A 20,075-nucleotide genomic window follows, 5' to 3' on the forward strand; every position below is an offset into this window, starting at 1 on the left:
CCTGCTCAGGCCAGTGTGGAAAAGAATGCACTCCGAACATCATTTACAGTGCCTGCCCAGCCTCTCAGTGGTGAGGGCACATGCAATCTTCTGACACAAAACTTAAACCCCACCCGTCTGCTTCACATATGAACAGGGCCAGAGACACGGCCTTCCTGTCGCATCTTGTTTGGCCTTCAATTTAGCAGACTGAAGTTCTAGTTAGGAACTGGGAATCAGTTTTACCAGGGCTATTTTTGGGAAGGAACGCACAGGAACGGAGTTCCGGCTGGCTCCTGAGGTGGCCACGGCCAGCAGGAACTCATTAGCATAATAGCCACACCAAACAGCAGAAACTCATTAGGATTGGCTACATTAGGGGTGTGTGGCCTAACATGCAAAGGAGTCCCTGCTACAAAAAAGCCCTGGGTTTTGACCACAAACAAGGTAAACAGAATAACAAGCAAAAGGTGGGTGTGGCTGGATAACCACACTTCTGGTAACATGGGGGTGCGGCCTAATGTGCTAATGAGCTGTGCGGTCAGGGGTGTGGCCCAATATGCTAATGAGTTTCTGCTGTTGGGTGTGACCTATTATGCTAATTAGTTCCTGCTGGGCTTTTTCTACAAAAAGAGCCCTGATTACCCACACTGTAGTTGCTTTGCATCTTTCTGTTCAAAGAAGCATCAGAGCTTTGAATTTGGCTGGCGCAAGCCTGAAGAAAGAGAGTTCAAAACCACCCACGTTCTCTCATACTGCTGCCTCTAAGGCAACCTCTGTCTTTTAAAAATTTGTTGCCTCTGCTTTGTCTTTGGAGCCAAGTCTCTTCTAAAGGCTTTTTGAAACAAATCTCTCTCTCTCTCTCTCTCCCCCCCCCCCTCTCTGAGATGTTTGACTCTGCTGCCAAACCACCAGGACACTCCGATAACGTTCCAGTGTGACGCTGTTAGAATGTTCCCTGGGAGGTACCTCTGGGACAAAAGAATGCTGAATTTGTAAATACTGACCACCAGTCTGTGATGAAAATCTCTTCTTTCGCTGCTTCCATGGCATTGGCAACATCTTCAAAGTAACCTTTTGCATTCAAGTACCTAAAAGCAAGGACAATACTTTATGTCCAAAGAGGGGAAGGGAGGGAAAGTGAGGACAACGAAATAAAAACAGGATTTCTGTCACGCAACTTATCAAAAGGAAAGGGGGAAGCAAAGGACCAGAGTATTTCCTTAGTTTAAAAAACAAAAACAACCCCCCCCCTCACTTTGATCCTGCAAAGCAAGGATGGAAAACTTGCGGTCTGTGAACTACTAGACTAGGTCCCTGGAACAGCTGTTTTGGGAAGGGTGTGGTACAAAAGCTTTCACCCCTGAGGAAAATAAATGGGTTTCAAAAACCGTAAGAGATGCTATGCATTGTGTTGTGTCCCTCTTTGGGTTTCGTCTGCCTCAGAACAGGTGAACTCTCCACCCGCCACTGCTTGGTGGTTAGCAGCAGATCTCACACCTAATGGCAAAACATGCCTTCATTTTGATGAGAATGAGTCAGGGAATCCTTGGATTTATACCCCGCCCTTCACTCGGAGTCTCCGAGCGGCTTCTCCTCCCCACAACAGACACCCTGTGAGGTAGGTGGGGCTGAGAGAGTTCTTTCCAGAACTGTCCTTGAGAGAACAGCACTGACAGAACTATGGCTTGCCCAAGTTCATCCAGCAGCTGCAAGTGGACGAGTGGGGAATCAAACCCAGTTCTCCCAGATTAGAGTCCACACACTTAACGACTACACTAGACTTGACCACTACACCTCCAAGGGAGACCAGGAAAGCAATGGCAGATCACCGCTGCCCACCTCTTGCCTTCAAAACCTCATGAGGGGTCTCCATGATTCAGCTGTGACATAACGGCCCTGAGATGAAGTGAAAACAAACAAACAAGCTGTAGGCTGGATCTTATGACTTGCAAAGCTGGATCCGGATGACTCCTTTCTGTTACAGTTTCCTCCCACGGAGGAAGACCTCCTCCAACTGAGAAACCTTTCTCCGCCAGAGGAAACCTTTCACCCTTAGAAGAAGCGTTTCTCTGTCCAGTTTAAAGGACGGTTCCACCTTAGGATCCAGCTTCGCAGAGGGGAGTAATAGGATCCGACCAAATAGTTAACCATGAAAGAGAAAATGTTTTCCTTATCCACATTCAGAGTGAGCCAGGAAAGGGAGGGAGGTCACGGGCCCAAAGATTACTCATGCTTACTCCCGTAACGACAAGCTTGTTCTTATATATAAACCTTGCACTGGAGTCTGACCACCAATTAAGGAGGTTTTCATGCAGCAACGTGTATTTCCAACCTACAGTTCACAGTCTGGAATAACCCTCAGGATGCAGAAGCCAGACACCCCTGCTCCAATTAAATATCCCTGGGCGCTGTGCTTATTGTCAAGAGAAGCCCAGAAATACTTCTGTGTCACCTCACACTTCTTATTAGCATTTTGAAGAGACTTTCATTTCTTTAAAAACAACAACAACCACCAAGCTTCTATATAATTCATGGCTGCAGAGAAGCCGGGATTGCCACCTTTCCCCCTAGGGCTGAGCCCAGCAGCCCCGTAGAGATCAACAAGAGTGAATGCTCCCTCTAAGCTGTGGAGTCTTGTCAGCAAAAATTCCACTTTGTGAGCAACTGGCATTGAAGTTGTGAGCAGTGTTCCCTCTAAGCTGAGTTAGTGTGAGCTACCTCACAGAATTTTAGCCTCCAGCTCACAGGTTTTTGTCTTAGCTCAGGGAGGATGGCTCCAGAGCAAGCCAATTTATGCAGTAGCCAAATCACTCGCTCACAACTTTAATGCCAGCAGCTCACAAAGTAGAAATTTTGCTCACAAGCACTGTTCCCTCTAAGCTGAGTTAGTGTGAGCTAGCTCACAGTTTTTTAGCCTCCAGCTCACACATTTTTATCTTAGCTCAGGAAGGAGGGCTCCAGAGCAAACTAATTTATGCAGCAGTCAAATTACTTGCTCACAACTTTATTGCCAGTAGCTCACAAAGTAGAATTTTTGCTCACAGGACTTCACAGCTTGTAGGGAACATTGCTCACAAGACTCCACAGCTTAGAGGGAACACTGGTTGTGAGCGAGCGATTTGGCTGCTGCATCAATTAGAAGAAGAAGAAGAGATTGGATTTATACCCCGCCCTTCACTTGGAGTCTCAGAGCGGCTTACAAACTCCTTTCCCTTCCCCTCCCCACAACAGACACCCTGTGAGGTAGGTGGGGCTGAGAGAGCTCTGACAGGAACTGCTCTTTTTCAAGGACAGCTGTGCCAGAGCTTGTGACTGACCCAAGGTCACATCAGCAGGTGCAAGTGGAGGAGTGGGGGAATCAAACCCGGTTCTCCCAGATTAGAGTCCGCGCACTTAACCACTACACCAAACTAGTTCGCTCTGGAGCCCTCCTTCCTGAGCAAAGACAAAAATGTGTGAGCCGGAGGCTAAAAAACTGTGAGCTAGCTAACTCAGAGGGAACACATTTCGAGAATCAAAGCTTACTTCGCCAGATACTGAGGAAGGGAGCGTTGACTCTCAAAAGCTTATACCCCAAAATCTTCTTGGTCTTCAGGAGGCCACTGGACCTGATTTTAGCTGTTCTGCTGCAGACTAACATGGCTACCCTCTGAATTTCCCCCCTAGTAGTTCTCTCGTGCCGTTAGCCCATGCACCAGACGTAGAAATTCAACACGTAAAGCATTTCCCCATCCTCTTTCCTCCACCGTAGGAAAAGTGACCAGAGGACCGGGCCCTCACCACTTTGCCAGCGTGTTCTCCTGGACAGCTGCGTAAGAGCCGAATCTGTGATCTTTGAGGAAGTTCTTGCCGTTCTTCTGAATGAATTCTTCTATTCCTTGGCCCCACCAGAGAGCGTGTCTGTAGCTGTTGCACTTCAGAATCAGTGACCTAGTAAAAGAAAGAGAAAAATCACACAATCCAGTCCCCCATAATCCTGACCCATCGTACGCTTTGTTGCTAAGGGCTGAACCTGGGCCGCTGAAAAAGCAGACATCGGGCCCAGTCAGACACCCTGACTGCTGATGACACCCAGCTCTATCTGATGTTAGGCAGCCAGTTGGACTCCAGACCAGATGATCTGGATGGTGCTTTGCAGGCCGTGGCTGGGTGGCTCAGACTGAGCCGGCTGAAGCTGAATCCAGCGAAGACGGAGGTCTTGTGCCTGGGTCGGGGCGGTTCGGGGGTGGGGATCCCACTCCCGACCTTTGGGGTGGCCTCACTGGTCCCTGCGCTAGAGGTTCAGAGCTTGGGAGTGCTCCTAGATCCCTCCATTACCATGGAGGCCCAGGTAGCCGCCACTGCCAAGTCGGCCTTTTATCATTTGAGGCTGATCAGACAGTTGGTTCCCTTCCTCGGCCGTGCTGACCTGGCTACAGTGATCCACGCGATGGTCACCTCGAGACTAGACTACTGTAGTGCTCTCTACATGGGGCTGCCTTTGTCGTGGATCCGGAAGCTGCAGCTAGTGCAGAATGCCGCGGCCAGGCTGTTGATGGGTCTCTCTAGATGGGAGCACATCCAGCCTGTGCTGAGGACACCGCACGGGCTGCCAATAGCATACCGAATTCGCTTCAAAGTGCTGGTTCTTACCTTTAAAGCCCTATATGGCCGGGGTCCGACATACCTACAGGACCGCCTTTCCCCGTATATACCCCAGAGAGCACTACAGTCTGGGTCTCAAAATCGGTTGACCCTACCAGGCTCGAGGGAGGCCAGGCTAGCTGCTACTAGGGCCGGGGCCTTTTCTGTGGCAGCCCCTGCCTGGTGGAACAAGATCCCTGAGGAGATCAGGGCACTGCGGGACCTCTCACAGTTCCGCTGGGCCTGAAAGACGGAGTTCTTCCGCCAGGCATACAATTAGGGGCAGCCCCCGCCCTAGTGCACGGCCCATAATGTTAACATCGAACAGCTGCCTTAAGAATGAGCAGAATAACATCTAAACACTTTATGTGGAATAACACCGAAGCACTTTGTTGGAATGCACTTTATTCGTCTGATTTTTAACTGCCGCCAGTATTCTGATATTTGTAATGTACTATTTTAAATGCTGTGCTTTCATTCTGTAATTTATGTTTTTATTCTATATTGTTGTGTTTGTTGGAAGCCGCCCTGAGCCTGCTTTGCGGAGAGGGCGCGGTATAAATCTTACTATAAATAAATAAATAAAGTAAATAATTGACAGCAAACAGATCCACAAGTTAGGCCGAATATGTAAAGCAATTCCAGGAGCTATTAAAGTTACCAAAAAGGCCTAAAGCTCTTTGCAAAGTCCAAATGCTAAGTAAATAATGAGTCATACAAGAAGGCAAAAATTTGTGCAAGAACGTCTAAACTTTTATAAAAGATTGGCTTAATCGTATTTGGATCGTAGCCTTATCCACTGAACTATTAGCAAAGGATGCAAATAAATCATTTACAATGTACAGATAATGTTCTGTGAATGCAAGGCAATCTTTATTATCCACTAGAATGAAAAAGTCAGAAATAAAACACATCTATTTGTTGTTAATGAATTGATCTAAACACCCTTCTCTTTTTCTTCTTTGCATAAAGCTATTCTGTCATGTAATGTATACAGTAACAATAACAAGGAAACAACTTCTCACCTGGAGAGATTGTCAATTCGTAGCCCGTATTTAGTTTCGGTTTCCTTTTTGCCAATCTTGATACTGAATTCTTTATCCACCAGCAGGACAAAAGAAATGGCTCCGCTATCCGGCTTCATGTACATTAAAAAGGAGTCTTTTACTACTAGCCACCTAAGAAAAGACAAGCAGAAATGCATATTCAATAATATTTACAACGGTAATGATATGCAGAGCTTCTCCTAGTCTAAACTCACTAATTCTGATGGGATTAAACTGGAACAATGGGATTAAACTGGAACAAGATTGCACTGTTAAATGATGAAAGGTTTTTAATTGATTAACCAGCTGAATTCATTTAAAAGGTTCTCTTTATTCATCAGGCAGCAGATCAAAACAAAGCAACAACCCCCCCCACACACACACACACTGTTTGCGATCTTCAAAACAAGAAGTTACAAAAAGATGGCAGGCTCAGTGTGGACGAGGCATTCTTTCTCCCCTTGTATACAGGAAGGAACGCCTCTTCTAAGACTGTACTTGTAGTTACCCATGGTTGCATCATCTGAAAACAGATAGGAATGAATTACTTTTTGCCCACTGAGAACAACTGGTTTTAAGTGAATTTTATAAACGCAGAATTTATGGACTGATGGATCTATCCGAGTAACCAACCCAGCTAGCTCTGTAGTATTCACTTTTTCAAACGGGTGACCCACGTGAAAGCAGGTACCCACGTGCATATTTATTTATTCATTTAGAAAAAAGATATGCCGCCTCTCCAGGAACCTATCCAAGGTGGCTTGCAAAATACAAAGCTATAAAAACAAAACATTAAAAGATACTAATTAAAAGCCAGCTCTGGCATTTTTCATAAGGCCTCCGCCCCCTTTTCCTTTTAGTCTTCAAACCAGAAGTGAGGATTATACTGTTTTGCTTGGTGTCACTTATTTCTGCTTCAGGAAACTGGACACTCAGACACTCCAACCCGCTTCGGTTTTCCCAGCCACACACTTGAGATTGGCTCACATTCCTCCAAGAAAGCCTTCAGTGCTGAATGAATTCAGTGGTTACAGGGCCTTGGAAAGTACCCGAATTGACAATGAGATGTGGTAGTTCCAGCAGCAAGGGGCAAAAAGAAAAGAAATTCCACAGCAATTTGTTCCTATCTCCCACGCAAACCATCTATGAGCACATGCGGCTGCCTGATACAGAGTCAAGCCATCGGTTTCTCAAGCCCAGATCTATCCACTTTGAATAGGAGTGGCTCTTCAGGGTCTTCCCCAAATCCTGATACCTCTTTGATCTCAAGAAGTCCAAGACCTTCTGCCGAAAAAGCATCTTCTCTCCACTAAACGAAAAGCTTGAGTGAGAATGGGTATCAAAATCCTACAAGCTAGATCCTGTGGATCTGTTCTGCTGATGGTAACGCTTCCCCCCCCAGCTCTCTGCAGTGTGGCAAAGTGCCACAATTAGTGGAATAGAACCGTGGGATCCAACACTAGTGATATTTTATGTGTCCATTCACATCTGCAAATCACCAGTTAGCGCAGCAGGGACAAAGCAATTAACAAAGATATGTGAACTGCCCAATGAGACACATTGGGTGACCACAAGAACTTAATTAATAAAGAACAGGGGGAGCTTCATAACGTGTTCTGACTAAATCTAATACCTTGGAGCACCTAGAAGCATAGCGAGACTGGCACACACTAGACTTCTAATGGTTTATTTATAAAGGCACACTTACTTAATTCCATTAAAGTTAACGGAAAGCATACAGAAGAGGATGTGCTTTGGAAAAGGTTGCATTGCCAAGCAACAAGCGCCGCACCAGAAACATACAAATTGAGGGTAGAAAAAAATTACAAACTAGGTTTTTTCCCTATGCTCGATGTAGACCTCCCAAGAGGTGTGGCAGAGAGCAGGGAAATAAGTCCTTTACAGCTGAGAGATATTTTTAGCACCTGATCCCTGCACGTGTCTCTGGACTACTAAAATGTCCATTTCCCACAGCCCAGTTTCCTGAGCAGATACACTGACTTGGTGGCAAGGAGCAATTCTTAAAACTTGTCGGAGAGCAAGGGTGGATGTGTAAGGATTATTCTCACACTCCAGCCTCTCTAAAGACATTTTCCCCAGATCATTGGTTACACTAGGTTGCCAAGCAGTGCCTGGCAACCAGTGGGACGGGGGGGGGGGCAGAGTCCCGAGTGAAACATTAAAAAGAAAGATAAGTCCTTGGCTACTTGCTGGTAGGTCTGACCACAGAGTCGCTGGAGATTGCTAGAGCTACCCTTCAGGGTCGATCTAGGAATTGTCAGGAACTCTATGGTCAGAACTTCCTGTAAGTAGACAAGGCCTTATTTTTCTCCCCAGGGTGATCACGCCCTACCCTTTGGGCCCAGTTTCCATCTGCTGATTAGCTGAGCATTTGCCTGGAGGTCTCCAACCATACTGTCCTTCAGCTTATTGCCTCAGAGACACTGCAGTGAAACATGTACTTCCATAGAGGGGGATACAGAATTTACTTTACTGGCCTAGGTCGCCAGAGCCTCGGTTGCCAACCTCCATGTGGCATCTGGCGGTCTTCTGCTATTACAACTGATCTCCAGGTGACCAAGGTCAATTCCCCTGGAGGGAATGGTTGCTTTGGCAGGTGGAATCTATGGCATTATACACTGCCAAGGTCCCTCTCCTCTCCTCCCCTGACCAGACTCCACTCTCAAAATCTCCAGGTATTTCCCAACCCAGAGCTGGCAACCCTAAACCCTTCCTACACTTTTGGTGACCTTTCAACGCAAGAGACAAACAGGGGTGACTTCCCATTACCTGGTCTTTCATCCAAGCACTAACCAGGGCTGATGCCGCTTAGCTTCCAAAATGTAATGAGATCAGACTAACCTGAGTCATCCAGCTGAGGGCAGAGGTGCCTAGTATCGGCATTTAGCAGAGGACTTCTGCAGCCTTGGCCAACACCTCACCATGCTGGTCCCTAATGCCGGCCCTGAATGATCATAAATGATCATAAATGCAGACCAGCTCTAAAGGGAACTCTGCTTCTCTGTTCCCTTGCAAGAGACCTGCCTGACAAGAGAGGAGTCAGACACCTGATGCGGCATAATGTGGGAAAAGGCAACCAAGGTCATCAAGGGTATCATCCCTCCGTGGCAAAGGCGCTCTCCAGGAACAATGGCTCCAGTGTAAAGAGCTCGGCAGTGTTCTTGTTCCAAACTGAATCGGGTTTTTGTGACATGCTCCAGGACTGACTGGAGCTTCTCAATGAGGAGAGCACAGAGGACAAACAAGGCAGGGAACACAATGCACTTTTACCGAGTTGGCACTCGCGGTCTCCTCGCATCTGCCACTAACACTTGACGCAAGATGCTGAAAACAAAAAAAGGACACAGGATCTCAAGACTTGAGGGCATCTGATGAAGGCGATGGGCCATAGATTCAAGAGAGACAAAAGGAAATGCTTCCTTACACAGCGAGTGATTAAAATGTGGAATTCACTCCTAGAGGATGTAGTGATGGCTACAGGCATAGACAGCTTTGAAAGGGGATTAGACAGAGACATGGAGGTTAGGTCTAGAGTCAGTTTGGTGTAGTGCTTAAGTGCGCAGACTCTAATCTGGGAGAACCGGGTTTGATTCCCCACTCCTCCACTTGCACCTGGCTGGATGACCTTGGGCAAGCCATAGTTCTGGCACAGCTGTTCTTGAAAAAACAGCAGTTCCTGTCAAGAGCTCTCTCAGCCCCACCTACCTCACAGGATGTCTGTTGTGGGGAGCGGAAGGAGTTTGTAAGCCGCTCTGAGACACCTTTGGGTAGTGAAGGGCGGGGTATAAATCCAATCTCTTCTTCTCCTTCTTCTATCAGTGGCTGCTAGCCACGGTGACTAAAAAGAACCTCCATATTCACAGGCAGTAAACCTCTGAATATCAGTGCCAGGACGCAACATCAGGGGAAGGCCTCAGTCTCTGTGCCCTGTTGTCGGACCTCCAGAGGAACTGGTAGGGCACTGTGTGAGAAAGGATGCTGGACCAAACAGACCACTAGCCTCCTCCCAAAGGGCTATTCTTATGTTCTTAAGATTTATTCATGCAGGAGACTGAACTACTTGACAGAGTAAAATGGGGCAGCAACACAGGGAAAATGAACCATACTATACTAGCCTGATACCCGTGCTTCGCTACGGTATTTAACTTCCATAAATCCAGTTATAATACTGATGATGTAAAGTCTGAAATGTAACATTTGTTGTAGGAATTCTAGGCCCCGTTCATACGAGCCCATTTGGGCCGGGAGCGGGACGGAACTGGGGCGGAGCAAACAGGCGCGATCTCACCTCAACATCTGGTGAGCGTGCCGTCTCCGTCCCTGATCCGGCCCAAATGGCAATACCCCGCTGCAAAGACGAACCACCTATCTAGGTGGTAGCAATCGTCTGGGGCGCCCCAAGCCGGCCGTGGGATCGGCGGCGCGTCCTTGCGCCGCCGCATCCCGGCCCCCGGCCGTACTGCGCATGCTCGGGCATGCGCAGTTCGGCAGCCTCCCCCTCCCATCTGGCTCGTCCTCCCCGGCGTCTGCTCTTGCCGGGGAGAAGAGGCGCTGCGGCCAGGGGATCCGTGGGATCCCGCCGCAGCGTCTCAACTTTGGAGCGGCTCTATTTAGCCGCGCTTTACCTCGTCGTTTCCCTGCCGTGTGGCAGGGGCCTAAGCAGAGCTACACCCTTCTAAGCTCATTGACTTCAGTAGACTTAGAAAGGTATGACTCTGCTTAGGGTCCTAAGAATGACACCCGCCTGTCTGGTGTTGGGAGGGTTATGTTTAAAGGCATCAGGGAGACTGGGCCAGCAGCAGGGCTAAGGCAATCTTGCTGACCAAACCTCCCCGGGGGCTATAAGCATCCTACCTCTTTTCCTACACCTGACAGGCAGCCGCCTGTCCAGTGTAGGGGGGGGGAGGAGTATTAGAAGGCACTCTGGAGGCGGGGCTGGCAGGATTACTAAGGCGTTACTGCTGGGGCAGGCTCCCTCGTGACTTTAAGCACCCTGCAACTGCTGCTGCACCTGACAGAAAACTGCCTGTCAGATGTAGGAGGGGGGAGCATGTTTTGGAATTTGCTTCACCTCACAGGCGGTTGGCCATTCCTGATTTCCTCAACTGTCATTAGCTCTCTGTAGTCCCCTGTAACTGTTTTTTTTCCTTACCTCAGAACACTGAGCTCAGCAGCTGACCAATCAAAGAGTGGGGGGTGCAAGGAGGCAGCAGCCTGGCAGTCACATAGAAATCAATGGGGGGAGCACATTTTACCCCTTTTGACCCACTTAGGGGTCGAATTTCTAAAAATCCCTTCTTTGTGAGCATCTATGCCATGGTAGGAGCACTCTCCCCAAATTTGGTGTTTCTAGGTCCAGCGGTTTGGCCTGGGCATTGATTTTATGATGAGGGGACTTTCTTTTATATATATAGATGTGGTGGATGCTGGTGGGAAACGCCAACAGAAAGACACAACTTGGAGAAGACTTCCAAGAGAAAGGTCAACCCAGAATTAGAATACAAACAATACTGTATTTTAAAAAATAAAAATAACTCCCAAGCCACTAAATAATCAATGTATATGATCAAAAAAGTTCTGGAGAGTTCATTTGAGTTGAAAAGTAGATTATAAATCTTCAAATAAGCAGACATATACAGAATATATTAAACTTGTTAAAATGTGATTAAAACCTCCAGAAGTTAATATATTTAATCTCTCTGGCATAGCCCTGATCCATCTTTTTTTAAAAAAACTATATCTTCATTATATTAAACCAGATATAGAAGGGGAAGGAATGTCAGGGAAAATTGTTTTATTGTTACAGATTATTAAATGTTTTATTATTTATGTATTATTATTATTTTAATATGTTTTATTTTATTAGCGAGACAGTGTGATGTAGTAGTTAAGAGTGGCAGACTCTAATCTGGAGAATAGGGTTTGATTCCCCACTCCTCCACATGAAGCCTGCTGGGTGACCTTGGGTCAGTTGCAGTTCTCTCAGAACTCCCTCAGCCCCCACCTGCCTCACAAGGTGTCTGCTGTGGGGAGAGGAAAGGAAGGCGATTGTAAGCTGTTTTGAGGCTCTTTTAGGATAGAGAAAAGCAGGGTATAAAAACCAACTATTATTGTTGTTGTTGTTGTTGTTGTGTGTGGTATTGAGACCCAGTGTGGTGTAGTGGTTACAGTACTGGACTATGATCCAGAAGATCCAGGTTCTAATCCCCACTTGGCCATGAGCTTCCTGGGCCAGTCATACACTCGGCCAGACCTATCATGCAGGGTTGTTGTGAGTATAAAATGGATGAGAAGGGAATTACATACACTGCTTTGGGTCCTTATTGGGGGAAAAGTGGGTTAGAAATGAAGCAAGAAAATAAATAATATGTGGGAAAATAACAATTTAGCATTTTATTTAAAAAAACAAACAAGCCAAAAGATAAATTCACAATGACTCAACTTGAGATATAAACCAAACAAGAAATGCCAGGAGAAGGACTGTGCCTCACCAGACTGGTAGAAATGTGACTGCTCCGTGGAGAATGCCCCCCCCTAGGGGCTCCAAAAATGAAATAGTGGGGCAATTAGAAAGGCTGTTCAAGTTCAGCTCAGAGACCCAATATCTGAGAGAAGCCAAGCTATGACTGAGGTTTGTTTTTATGCAATCTGGCCAGATAGTAATCACACCTTTCCTCTCCCTTCACCCTGATTTCCTGCTCCTTAAAAGCTGCCTCCACCTGTCACAAGCACAAAGAACCACCACAGAAAAATTTCTTCAGGTCAAACTGGCAACTCTCAAGGTGAGTCTGGCTCTACAACAGTCTTACTTGGCTGCTGCTGGTCTTGCCACATTTTGACCTTGGCACAGTTGTTTCAACTGTTTGGTAAGTCCAGAGTTGTCCCCCAGAGTGCAGACGCTGGCCACCCCCAACTTTAGCAACAAAACAATGGGGCGGATCCAGTGGAAGATTTCCATGGAGAGGGAAAGGGAAATAGTTTTTGCCGATTCCCTCCTCCCATCACAGACCTCTGATTTGCCCTCATGCTGTTCCTAAGAGCAGCATTTCAAGGATCAATCGGGGCTGCAACGGGAGGCGGAAGCCCCCTGTGCGAAAGGAAATCCCTTCTGTCCTCAGAGATTTTCCATGGGATCCAAGCCAAAGGTAGAGTGGCTAACAAACAGGATGCAAGCAGGTATTTGCATTCAGTTTCATCAACTCTCCCTTTGGCACCTGGCTGAGGTTCCACAGACATAGACCGGAAAATAATTGTCTCGGTTCTGCCCTTGAGTTTCTGCTCCGAGCATGTTTCTTGGGACAGTCAATTATTTATAGCTTTGAAAGGGGGGTGATCAGTCCCATCTGCTGGCAATACGTCCAGCATTGTGATGGGGCAGGGGACCACTTGAAAACAGAAAGGTACCTTTTCGACCATCGGTAGCACAGCCTCCCCTGCCCGCAGCAATTCAGGCCAGGTATTCTGTGACCTCCAGACCGTTTCATGATCATGCCCTCTCTGAAAGCAAAGAGAAGAGAGATGGGGGGGGGAGAGTTCTTGGAAACAACCACCAATAATAAGCCACGGGTTTATACGCAAGATCGATTTGATATTCTGCTCACTATCAAAGGCTGTCGAGGCAAATCACAACCCTGACAGGAACTTCCGTACATCTGCATTTTGCCTACTTGCAAGGACAATGGAAATGCACCCTTTTAAACAGGCAGAACCTTCCTTCCTGTTGCTAACCTGCATAGCTTGCTAGATAAAAAGAGACTAGGATAACCAAAGGGCTCAAGGATATCTGGTTTGCATGCTGTCAGTCCCAGGCATGTCCTTGACCTCTCTAACTAGGGTGCTTTCCGCATTTGCCTGCCACTCCAGATTTTCTCAGTGTGTTTGAGTCAAGGCAATTTATGTCCACGGCAAAACAGCATCCAAATGACTCGGGGCAACAGCAGGCTGAAACCGGGCTGACCACTGAAGGGAGGTGATGTAATGCAGAATGGGGGAAAAACCCAAATAAAAAGAAGGTTGAACTCAATTTTAGCACAGAATGGGGGTGGGGGTGGGGGTGGGGAACTGGATTAAAAAGAATGTTGAATTTGATTTTAGTGCAGAATTGGAGGACACTGGGGTGAACATGGATTAAAAGGAGAGCGCAGAAAGGGCCTAGATCTCATATAACAAGTATTGGGAAAGAGTTTTTCCTTTCCCAGAACTGGAAGAGAAACCACCACTCAGAATACACAGCTCTGACCTAAAGGGCTCTGATGCAGTCTTTATTTCATTTATTTCATTTAATTAATTGATTAATTGATTTGATTTTTTACCCTGCCCTCCCCGCCGAGGCGGGTTCAGGGCGGCTTATGCAAGAATCAAATGGTAAACAACAATACAAATATTAATATAAAATACACAAGTTATTAAAAACAATTAACAAAACAATGGCAGTATCATTGCAATAAAGTGCATTTATCGGTCCATCCATTATCGACGGGCTCAGGCTGGAAACAGACTGGCACCGGGCATAGATGATAACACGGCTCCTACCTAAACGTCTGGCGGAAGAGCTCCATTTCCGTGGCCCTGCAAAACTGTGCAAAGTCCCGCAGGGCCCTGATCTCCTCTGGGAGCTCATTCCAGTAGGTTGGAGCTGCCAAAGAAAAGGCCCTGGTTCTGGTCGATACCAGACAGTATATGTGGAACCACCTTCTGAGTATGCTTGCATCCAGTAAAGGCAAATAGCTTGGGTGAGGATATCTTATTATATTTCTCTTGAGTTTTTCAAATTTGCATTTAACGTTAAAAACTACCTGATATGGACTCAGATCATTGTTTTGTCAACAGACCGCTGGTTATGTTTATGAGCAGCAGGTCTCCTGGGTTTCAGGCAGAGGTTTTTCATATCACCTGATCCATTAAGCAGAGATGCCAGCGACCTGAACCTGGGACCTTCGGCTTGCAATGCACATGTGCTACCACAGCTAGGGCCGCCAAGCCGCGGCGGGGGATCCGTATGTCTTCACAGGATCCCTGCCACAGGGGACAGCAATACGCCGCGACGGCGGTGCAATGCGTATTGCTGTCCCCCGCGGCAGGGATCCCGTGAAGACATACGGATCCCCCGCCGCGGCTTGGCAGCCCTAACCACAGCCCACTTCCTTATCTTTTCTCAACTGCCTTCCCTTTTCTGTACATCTCTCCTGCTTCCATAGGCCCATCTCCATCTGCCCCAGCTGGCTGGACCACGTTCTGGGAACAGACCTCAGTCTGTCTCTCTGATAAGTTATTTTGCCTTGGTCTTCGATGCCTGAACCTGGCCCTGCAAGAAAGACATGGAAATCCCCTAAGTGTCCAATGTCAGGCCTCTGTTTGGTCAAGGAGAGGAGTGTTATAGCCCAAGACTGTGCTGTGGTTCAGAACCCAAACTTACTCCCCAGGGGGTCTGGTCTGAAAAAGACAGGTCAACTTACATGCCTTTTGGTCCCAGATCATGGATAAACGACAGCTGACTCACACCGATGAATTCCATCTGAAAAATTAATCATAAAAGAAGGGAGAGGATGTCTTCAATAATTGGACTGCAGGAATCAAGGAGAGATTTAATTCACTAAACCACTTTTGGGCTGCGGTCACACATGCCGGATGAAGCGGAGGGGGAAGAGAGGCCATTTCCTCCGGAGGAATTTGACATGCAGTTGCGAGATCACACCTCCCTTTGTAGCTGCGGGTGCAGCCCGTCACTGCGTGATCAAACGCAACTGTGGGTCTTTTTTTGCCATTTGTTTCCCTTGTGCATAAATGAGGAATCGCACCTTGGCACGGAGGGCTCCCTATGGAGTAGGCGATAATGTGCATACTGCGAAAGGGGGGGGATGGCACGGAGTCGGGATGGTCCAATCAGGCCATCCCGACGGCATGAGAGCGTGCTAGAGTGATCAGATGGGAAAGTCTGCCCGTGGCCCGCATTATCCAGATAACACCGGACTTTCCGCAGTGTCTTTTAACTCCGCTTCCACGGCGGAGCAGCCAAGGTGGCTGATGACTGCAGGACGCTTCCCAGATGTTGCTGTCCGATCGCCCCCTTTAGATCCGTCAGGCATTCGCACCTATGCCAGATCTAAAGGAGCGTGTGATCGCAGTCTTGAGGGGCAGACTCCCTTCACGTGGCCATTCCTCTTGACAAGGCCCCTCTTTTGACCTCTATTTGTGGCACTGGCTCCCCGATTTGTGTCAAAATCTAACCCATGAGCCATACACGGAAGCTGAAGGTCTGTATGTCTCTTCAATCACATCACACACATACAATGTACACTGAGTGGACGCATTCAAAATTTTATTTCACGGTGCCAGATCCATCCCTGCTGCCTCCAACAGGAGATCACCACTAAGTTCCATGAGAAGTTGGCAGTGCTCGTCATTCTTTCAATGGCAAAAACCCTTCTGTGCCGCAAGATATTAGATCCCACTATTGTGCGTGATGTTCTCTGGACTGGCTATTTCCATGCTTTGTGTGCACATTTTTTAAAAAAACTTTCACATTTGGTAAAAAATCTTACCTATAGAAACTTATAGTACAATTGTTGCTTTAAAAAATCAGTAAGTTGGCCCAGGGTTGGTTCTTTTAGGGGTCATTTCAGGATGAATTAATCTTAATCCTTCACCAGATCCATATACTGCCCTAACCTGGATAGCCCAGGCTGGCAAGATCACATCAGATCTCAGAAGCTAAGCAGGGTCGGCCCTGGCTAGTATTTGGAGGGGAGGCCTCCAAGGAATACCGGGGTTGTGACACAGAGGCAGGCAATGGCAAACCACCTCCAAACATCTCTTGCCTTGAAAATCCTACCGGGTTCCCACAAGTCAGCAACTTGATGGGGGGGGGGGAATGCATAAATTCTAATTTAATTTTGCTGTACATTTGCACTGGCCAAAAAGCAGATCACGATATCTGTTTAATTTTCCAAAAGTGCTTTGAAGTTAAACTACCAGGAACCATAGACGGAGCCAGGGCCTGCCTGCAGACTTGCAACCCAGTAGACAAAAGAAGTGGAACATTAGGAAGGGAATTGACTAACATGTGAAGCCTAAGCAAAAACAGACCCTCCCCCAATAAAATGGTACCTTCTCACCTGTGGCTGGAAACACACTTGAGGGGAGGGACCAGGAAAAGAGGGTGGAGCTAAAAGGGTCAAGCATCCCTTCTGCTCGTGCTTAACACCCCCTCAATATTTGCTTTTATGAAAACAACAAGTTGGAGGGGGAATACTAGAGATGTAAAATTTCCGGAAATTTTGAAGCTCGGGAAAAACCCCAGTTTTTTTCCGGGTTTTTTCGGGGAACAACGAAAATTTACGGAAAAATTGAAAAAATGCGACAGCATTTCTTTTGTCTTTTCTAGATTGAAAGTCATTCTGTTACTTTAGGAACATAAAATATGACTATGGACATTTTTACTTGGCATGAAATTATCACAACTAGCATATTAAAAATATAGTGTATCCAAACAATTATTACAAACAGAATACCCATCCACATGCAAAAACAAAACTGAAACCTTTTTATTTTCTTCCGACAAATAGCACCTCCTAAAGGAAGAAATGCATCTTGTTCTTGCATTAGAGAGTTCAGTTTGTAACCTAGGACTTGCTTGTCCTCAGTGCACAGAAATTAGATCAATCTGATACCATATATATATATATTAGAAATGATTTGGAAAATATTTGAACACCTTGTATTAAAATATTTTATTCATCATGTTAAAATAAAACGTTTCATAGTCAATTTATTTTAATTTATTTTTTCAATTTTTCCAATTTTTTGGAAAAAAACAAAAAAGGCTTCAGGAAAAAAACGGAAAAAACCTGTTTTTTCCCCAAATTTTTCCATTTTTTTCCCGGGCCTTCACATCTCTAGGGAATACACAACAGAGCACTCTGTGCCACTTGTTGCCAAGCGCCAACAACCTCCTTGTGCTTAATCTTGAGCTTCCTCTTTTGTACCCTGTTTTTTTTTTCCTTTTGTAAATGGGAAAAGCTGTCAACATGTTTGTAAACAAGACATCAAGGCTGTATAGGGGTGCAACATACAACCACAGTTCAGGATGACATCTGAATGCAGCCACCACCACCACCCCCGAATTAGTGGCTGCTTTTTCACAGTAATCTGCCTGTCCTGGATTTACGAAGCCGCCTTATGCCAAGTCAGTCCAGTGATCCATCTAGTATTGTCTCTGAGTGGTAGTGGTTCTCTGCCAGAGAAAGGGCTTTCTAAGATGCTTTTAACTGGATATGCCAAGGTTTGAACATGGGACTTCATACAAGGGAAACAGATACCCGACTAATGATGCTTTCACACGTGCTAAATAATGCAGTTTCAATCTACTTCAGCGACCGCTTGCAAGTGGACGTTGCCATTTCACACAGTAAAATCCAGCTGCAAAGTATATTGAGAGCGGATTGAAAATGAGTTATTTAGTGTGTGTGAAAGCACTCATATGTCTCCAACACAGTGCTCTATGGATTGAGGCAAAATGAGTTTTATGCAATGGACGGAAACGCAAGGGTTACTCAAATAATCAACGCTACCTAAATGCTATTGTAAACAGACAAAACCAAATCCCTTGAACTTAAAAACCTGCAGGGTTCTAGCAAGAAAACTGAACGTCTTGGACAGCAATCCCTTTCATTCCTTGTCATTGAAACCGTACACTCTCCCACCTGTGTGTACAAAGGCTCAGTTTCCCCAGGAGGCGGGAGAATCTAAGGGCTTCCATATCAGTTGCAACAAATGTAAAAACAAACAGCCAGGAAAGATCAGCTGATGAGAAGAAAGGAATGAAAGCTGAATGGTGAAGTGACAGCTATTAGGTGGATGCATTTTCAAAGGGAGGTGCATGTGTGCGCGTGCGCGCTTGAATGAGGCCATGGCTCAGTGGCAGAGCATCAGCTTTCCACCCAGAAGGTCCGAAGCTAAACCCCCAGTATCTCCAATGAATAAAATGATGTCAAACATCCATGACTGTAGAGAGTCACCACAAGTCAGAGTAGACAATAGTGGCAGACAAATGGTCTGACTCAGGTTAAGGCAGCTCCATGTATATTCATTTAAACCAGAATTTAAGGAAGGTCAGAAATGATCCACTAGCAGCAGCAAGCCCTGTTTTATGCCAGTCTTTCCTTTTTTGAAGACATAGGGGGTTGAAAAAGGGGGCCTGGTTAGGACAATCACAGACTACCACCAGGATCAAAAGAACCCTTTAGCCGTTCCTTAGTTATATGCTCCGAAAAAAGCCTTGAACTTGTGTTTCTAGAGAGCCAGTTTGGTGTAGTGGTTAGTAGCGCGGACTCTAATCTGGGAGAACCGGGTTTGATTCCCCACTCCTCCACTTGCACCTGCTGATGTGACCTTGGGTCAGTCACAAGCTCTGGCACAGCTGTCCTTGAAAAAGAGCAGTTTCTGTCAGAGCTCTCTCAGCCCCACCCACCTCACAGGGTGTCTGTTGTGGGGAGGGGAAGGGAAAAGGAGTTTGTAAGCCGCTCTGAGACTCCAAGTGAAGGGCGGGGGATAAATCCAATCTCTTCTTCTCTCTTCTCTTCTACCTCTCCCCTCCCCATAGGACTTTGGCCTGACTTCCTGGCTAGGTGGGGCGGCCACAATTCCAGCAGGCGCGACTTCAAAGAAATGGATGCAAGGCAGAAGTTTCTTTATAATAAAACACTGCTTTTATAAACTTGCTGCCAAGCCCAAACGTATGTGCATATTTTAGTATCTATGAGTTGGTACAAGTTATAAAGAAGGAAGTGTGGGTTTGTGAGGAAAGATTCTTAGCTGGGGTGAATGAGTGTTCCAGGTGAGGTAACACACCCCACGATTTCTCCCTAGCTACAGCTCTGCCCCCAAACAATGTGGTAAACAATTTTGTAAACTGAGAAGAGTTGCAAAGGCGCTTTATGATAAAACATATTTACTTGGGGGGGGGGATGGTGAAAAATCTCACAAGACACAATCTAATCTTGGGCACAGTGAAAATAGCTCTGTAAATTCCTAGCCACATCTCTAACATTAAAAACAGCCCTTTTGTACAACCAGTTTATGTATGAGCTTCTGTGGTGTCAAAGAATATTCACAAACATTCTAATGCTGGATGGTTGACTATCAGTGGGAATTCTGTAAGGGAAGCGGAAAGTTGGCCTCAGTGCTGGAGAGCCAGTTTGGTGTAGTGGTTAAGTGTGCGGACTCTAATCTGGGAGAACCGGGTTTGATTCCCCACTCCTCCACTTGCACCTGCTGATATGACCTTGGGTCAGTCACAAGCTCTGGCACAGCTGTCCTTGAAAAAGAGCAGTTTCTGTCAGAGCTCTCTCAGCCCCACCCACCTCACAGGGTGTCTGTTGTGGGGAGGGGAAGGGAAAGGAGTTT

At 46.5% G+C, this 20,075-nt stretch overlaps 1 protein-coding gene across 1 annotated transcript in view; it reads right to left on the reverse strand.

Annotated features, from left to right (window-relative positions):
* PLD1 (phospholipase D1) overlaps positions 1-20,075 on the reverse strand; it is a 183,561-nt gene that overhangs the window by 75,205 nt on the left and 88,281 nt on the right. The window contains exons 7-11 of the mRNA XM_015415255.1: positions 15,128-15,186; positions 13,077-13,169; positions 5,631-5,783; positions 3,763-3,912; positions 987-1,070 (exon numbers count right to left, since the gene is read on the reverse strand). Coding sequence (XP_015270741.1) covers positions 987-1,070; positions 3,763-3,912; positions 5,631-5,783; positions 13,077-13,169; positions 15,128-15,186 — 539 coding nt within the window. The remainder of the gene's footprint in view (positions 1-986; positions 1,071-3,762; positions 3,913-5,630; positions 5,784-13,076; positions 13,170-15,127; positions 15,187-20,075) is intronic.

Source organism: Gekko japonicus, unplaced genomic scaffold (assembly GCF_001447785.1).
Source record: "Gekko japonicus isolate JY-2015 unplaced genomic scaffold, Gekko_japonicus_V1.1 scaffold320, whole genome shotgun sequence".
Lineage (NCBI taxonomy): Eukaryota > Metazoa > Chordata > Lepidosauria > Squamata > Gekkonidae > Gekko > Gekko japonicus.